At 42.9% G+C, this 6,000-nt stretch overlaps 1 protein-coding gene across 3 annotated transcripts in view; it reads left to right on the plus strand.

The window, feature by feature from the left end:
- The window catches only part of MAP3K7 (mitogen-activated protein kinase kinase kinase 7), a 74,187-nt gene extending 69,082 nt beyond the window's left edge, over nucleotides 1-5,105 (plus strand). For all 3 annotated transcript variants that reach the window (XM_073589557.1, XM_073589558.1, XM_073589559.1), the window contains 3 exons: nucleotides 1,396-1,457; nucleotides 2,476-2,591; nucleotides 4,434-5,105. In XM_073589557.1, the coding sequence (XP_073445658.1) occupies nucleotides 1,396-1,457; nucleotides 2,476-2,591; nucleotides 4,434-4,614 (359 nt within the window). In that variant the 3' untranslated portion in view covers nucleotides 4,615-5,105. The remainder of the gene's footprint in view (nucleotides 1-1,395; nucleotides 1,458-2,475; nucleotides 2,592-4,433) is intronic.
- The last annotated feature ends 895 nt before the right edge of the window (nucleotides 5,106-6,000 follow it).

Consider the following 6,000-nt stretch of genomic DNA (forward strand, 5'->3'; position numbering starts at 1 on the left):
GTATAATGAATATGTATATTCTAAATCTGGCTGGTAAGCAACAGTTACTGTGGTTGCCTCTTCTGAGGACTATTGTAAAATACCATGCTCCATTCTTATATATTTATTGGGCTCAATTCAGAATGTCATTGTGCACACATGTCTTAATGAGCCCGACCAGTGGAGTACAATGTGTTGTGAATTCTCTTGATCTGACTTCTGAGTCGGAGCTCCCTCTGGTGGTTACTGCGGGTAGGGGAGCTGGCCGGGTTGATAGAAGTATGCCACCTGACGACTATGATTGGAAATCAGGGGTTACTGACTGGGAGGATATAAGTGAGCAGGCTTCCCTCAGTTGCTGCTGGTGTTTTGTTTCTTCCTGTGCATTTTGAGGTCTGCCGTCTCCTGCCTGATCCTGCATTCTTCAGTTAAGTTGTTCATTTGCTAATCCTTTGCCTCTGATCTGATTTTGCCTCTTTCTGTTTTGCTGTGAGGGTTCAGCGTGCTCCCTGCTGGGGCAGTGCTGGACCCCGCTCCATATGTTACAGCTTGTGTCAATTTGTTCAGTCCCCTGTTATTAGTCTCTTTTGCTTTGCTGCCAATTCACACAAGAATTCTGATATAGTGGGGGAGAGGTCGTGAGACCTCAGTGTTTTTGTACATCACACGTGTTGGATTTTTTAGGGTTTTGGAGTGATTGCAGATTGTCTTTCCTTTCCTATCCTATCTAGTCAGTTTGGGCCCCATCATTTGCTCAGTCTATTTTCCGCTTGTGTTTGTGCCTCATCTTGTCTCACCGACAATGTTTGGGGGCTATCTATATTTCTTTGGGTTCTACTCAGGGGCAGTTTAGATTTCACCTTTCTTGCTTTAAGCTTAGTTAGTTCTCCGGCTGTGCCGAGGCGTCTAGGGCATCGTAGGTACGCCCCATGGCTACTGCTAGTTGTGTTGTTAGGATTAGGGGTCTGCAATCCGCTAAGTTACCAACCCTTCTGGTTTCCTGTTGGCCTAGCCTATTCCTGCCATCCTCCTCGGTGACCTATTCATAACAACAATGCACCTAATTCAATAGGAGGCATACGCCACCACTAGTGCACTCCAGTGAGGGATTGGAGTACATAGCAAAATTTATATCTTTAAAGTAGCATAAATTTTAAATAGATTGATGGGCTTTGCCCATTTTGGTAAAGATGACAGAGACTGGGGTGTGAATGGCAAATGTTGCAAACGTTTTGCGAGAAAGAAGGCTGTGTTACACCAGAAAACTGGCGTAAATCCCCTCATAAATCCGGCAATTGAGTCTATAGAAATCCATGGCAGCTCACCCTTAGCTGAATGTAGCCAAAGATATTTGTATTGAAATGTATTTCCTTCATTTTATAGATATAAACCATATTATCCGTATTTGTATTTCAGATACCAATGGTTCAGATAACTCAATACCAATGGCATATCTTACTCTGGATCACCAGTTACAGGTTAGTATAAGGATTCTCAAGCTATATTTATTATTCAATATTATAAATGATCCTCTCTTTATTACCCCTTTAACACATTGTTAAAATTGAACTGTACTTTCAGCAAACGTTGCATGAATCAATAGTACAAGCAAACGAGGCACATTGTAACGTATCTAAGCATAGAAATCTGTTTCTTTCCCAACTTATTAGACAGTTCAAACCCTCATGCACTCCTAATCCACACAAAAAAGAAAAAACTTGTATACATCCTGCTCGGAAAATATGGCCTGGCAGCACAGTGAGGTGTCATGTAACATGACCTGTTAAGTTCTATGGAGAGAGAAGTGCGGAACAGGGGGAGGAAACAGGCTGAGGGTGACATAGCAAGATTGTGCTGAGCTTTCTAGCAAGTATTTTACCTCACCCCAGAGCTGGATACACAGATCAGGCTCCTTTATAATAAATAATAATAATACTCTCTTTATATAGCGCCATCATATTCCGCAGCGCTTTACAGTTTTGCACACATTATCATTGCTGTCCCCAATAGGGCTCACAATCTACATTCCCTATCAGTATGTCTTTGGAATGTGGGAGGAAACCGGAATACCTGGAGGAAACCCACACAAACACAGGGAGAACATACAAACTCCTTGCAGATGTTGTCCTTGGTTGCATTGCTAATAAAGCAATGAAGTGCAGGGTTGCATCATAGCAGTTCGTCTCCTCCCATCATCTTAGAGTGGATTGCAAATTACAGATGCAGGCTGTGGAAAGGAAAATTGGTTGGAAAAGCAAGATACAAGTCATATAATGGTCAGAAATAGTCTTGTTCTTTGTACACACATTACTGTTTATTCTGAAATGTTACTTGAAAGAACTGTTACTTTTTCTAATACTTCTGATCAGTTTATCCCTGATGTAAAACCATGGTAGATAATTCCTGTATATATAATCTGACATTTATGTTCTCATATTACATGTCAAGTGCACATATTAATAGAGAAAAACCTATTTTATTTTTGTTTATGTTTAGCCTCTAGCACCATGTCCCAACTCCAAAGAATCTATGGCTGTGTTTGAACAGCACTGCAAAATGGCACAGGAATATATGAAGGTGCAAACAGAGATTGCATTATTACTGCAACGAAAGTAAGTTCTCGCATCAGTTTTGGGGTTGAGAAGGGTGTGCAGGTGTCAGTAACTTAAAATAAGGCCGGTGTCACACTTGCAAGTGTGATGCGAGAAACTCACATCAATACCCAGCACTGCCACCGGCACTCGGACCGGAGAAATACATGCAGCCGCAGCTCTGGTCCCGAGTGCCGGCGGCAGCACTGGGTATTGATGCGAGAGACTCGCACGAGTTTCTCAAATCACACTCGCAAGTGTGACCGCGCCCTAATGTTATGATCTGTAAAATAAAGATTTACCCTATTTTGCGGATTATAAGACACATCCCAATTTTGGGGGAGGAAATCTAATATATAAAGCTCAAAGTGTGTATGTATGTGTGTGTGTGTGTGTGTGTGTGTGTATGTCCGGGATAGGCATCCGCACCGTCGCAGCTACAGCCACAAAATTTGGCACAGTCACACATCTGGACCCCGAGAGCGTCCTAAGCTATGTTGTGAGATGAAATTTTAACCCCGCGCGTTCCAATTCGCTAAACAATTTTGCACCTATCTACATACTGGGGAAAAAGTGTGCGCGTCAAGCCCCGCCCCTCATTATGATGTCATAATGCCCCTATCTACATAATGGGGAAACTGTGTGCGTATCAAGCCCCGCCCCTCATTATGATGTCACAATGGTTGCCATGGCGACGCTGATGTCATCATAGGTTGCAAGCCCCGCCACTCATTATGATGTCATAATGGTTGACTATGAGATGGAGGATGTGTGATGGGTATATGGGCACGGGACTATGGGATGGAGGATATGTATGATGGGTATATGGGCATTGGACTATGGGATGGAGGATGTGTGATGGGTATATGGGCATGGGACCATGGGATGGAGGATATGTATGACGGGTATATGGGCACTGGACTATGGGATGGAGGATATGTATGATGGGTATATGGGCACGGGACTATGGGATGGAGAATATGTATGATGGGTATATGGGCATGGGACTGGGATGGAGGATGTATGATGGGTATATGTGCACTCGACTATGGGATGGAGGATATGTATGATGGGTATATGGGCACGGGCCTATGGGATCGTGGATATGTATGATGGATATATCGGCACGGGACTATGGGATGGAGGATAATTATCATTTGTTATAACTAACCACAGTTAGTTACTATGCTCGGGCAGCGCCGGGCTCTTCAGCTAGTTAGGAATAAAAGGGTGGTGCGTCCCATAATCCGCTTTTACGATTGTTTACCTGGAGGGGCGGCGGGGTCAAAGGTGGCAGGGTCCCTGCTGCAGAAAGCCAATAGAGACAGGAGATGCTGCCGACCCCTGGCTGGTAGGAGGTGGTGTTCGGCAGAGGTAGGAGTGGTGCGAGGCTGCGAGTTCCAGGCTGGTGCGAAGTGGTGTTTGGCAGTGCCAAGTTTCCCCCGACATTTTTTTGGAAAGCCTAGCGTTCCCTGCACTTTCCAAGCTTTTTAATATCGTGAAATCTGGAGAAAATGGCCACCAAAGGCGGTGCATGCACGATTGAGATATCGGGAGACCACATCTCAGTGTAGATACTGTATCTGCAAATGCACAGCTTCCAGCAGCCACTTTCCCGGAGTCCATCCGTATTGAAAAGCATGGAAAATGCAAGGCCTCCGGCCTTTCACAAAATGTTGACTGAGCCCCCGCACCGCCGACCACCACCTCCTACCAGCCTAGGGAACGGAGCAGTGACTCTGAGACCCTTTTCCACCGCAGCCGGTAAGCTACTGACATAGTATTTTGGGTTCGTAGTCCTGTAAACATTGCGTTATTGTTTTTCCTATACAAAATTAAACTTATTTTACCATTTCGTTGTAGGCAAGAACTAATAGCAGAACTCGACCAGGATGAAAAAGACCAACAAAATACATCTCGTCTGGTACAGGAGCACAAAAAGCTTTTAGATGAAAACAAAAGCCTTTCAACATATTATCAGCAGTGTAAGAAACAGCTGGATGTCATACGAAGCCAGCAACAGAAACGGCAAGGAACGTCATGATTTGGATTCGTTACCAGATGACCTCTCGCTACTGTGCAATGAAAGACAATTTGCAAACTTTCCTTTGTTACTTTGAGCATGAAAATGGATCTTTTCATTGGATCAGTTCATGAAGCTGCTGGATAAAATACAGCCATTAGGAGATTGATGTGAACAATTGGTGTATGCATGTTTCATGCCTGTGGAAGGTCCTAACACTTTATATATGAATAGTTTGATTAATCTTCTGTTATATGTAATGCTGACCTTTGCTTCTTAAAGAATGTCAAAGATCCTGCTTTCAAAAGAATTTATTTTTTGGTAACAAAATGCATTTTAGTCCGCTCGCTAATACAACTTCCAGTTCCACCAGTTGTTTTTTTCAGGCCATTTCACATATTCTATTCTCATTGTATTCTTTTAGTTCAGTAATTTATGTTTTACTATCAGTGTGCAGAGAAAAGAAATGTGGGGGTGGTGAGCAATGAAATAAAAGGTTTGTTAAAAAAAAATTGTAAATTGTCTGAGAATGACTTTTGGATTCCCTCTTCACTTTGAGCTTAAAGTACAGTAGAGAAACATCAGTTAAAGGGAACCTGTCACTAGGTTTTCCCAATATAAATCAAAATCACCCCTTCCCAACATGCGCCGTAAATGTAGCAGCGGGAGATGCGTTTCCACAAAGTGCTGTATATATATGCGCCTCTATTTCCAGTCACCGCGCCGTGACAGAGTTAGGATTGCTGCCGTCTCTTATGGCAGGCCATCCCTGCACGTCGCTCCAGGGGTCTGTTTCGCCATCACCCACACTTCGCGTCAGTGATCGCTGTGATTGGAGTGGCTGGTCAGAATTGAACAGCCAGTCACAGTGATGTGACAAAGTTGTAAAAAAAAAAAAAGTGAGATGTTGTGTTTAGTGTTGAGCGATACCTTCCGATATCGGGAAATATCGGATCGGATTGCATCGAACCGATACCCAAAAAGTATCGGATATCGCCGATTCCGATACCGGAAACCAATGCAAGTAAATGGGACAGAAATATCGGAATTAAAATAAACCCTTTCTTTCCTTGTAGGTTAACTCTACATGAAGAAAAACAACTAAGAATAATGTAGAATGTATTGGGGGAGGTGGAGGAGACATTAAAGTCGTAGAGGTTTAGCCCAATCAAATGGAATAGCAGGAATTAATTTTTTTTTTTTTTAAGACGTTCGGAGTTACAAAGATATTGACTTAACCTTTTTTATATTTTGTCAGATATGTATGTTTCACTACTTCCATGCTCTTCACCTTTTTTTACTTCTCCCACACTTTATCCTTCATGATCCTCAGCAGGAGCAGCATCTTTTTCATCAACTTCTTCACCTTATTCATCTTCTTATTCACCTTCTTCCTATTCTTTTTTT

This window comes from Dendrobates tinctorius, unplaced genomic scaffold (assembly GCF_039654945.1).
Source record: "Dendrobates tinctorius isolate UK_male_01 unplaced genomic scaffold, ASM3965494v1 ptg000111l, whole genome shotgun sequence".
NCBI lineage: Eukaryota > Metazoa > Chordata > Amphibia > Anura > Dendrobatidae > Dendrobates > Dendrobates tinctorius.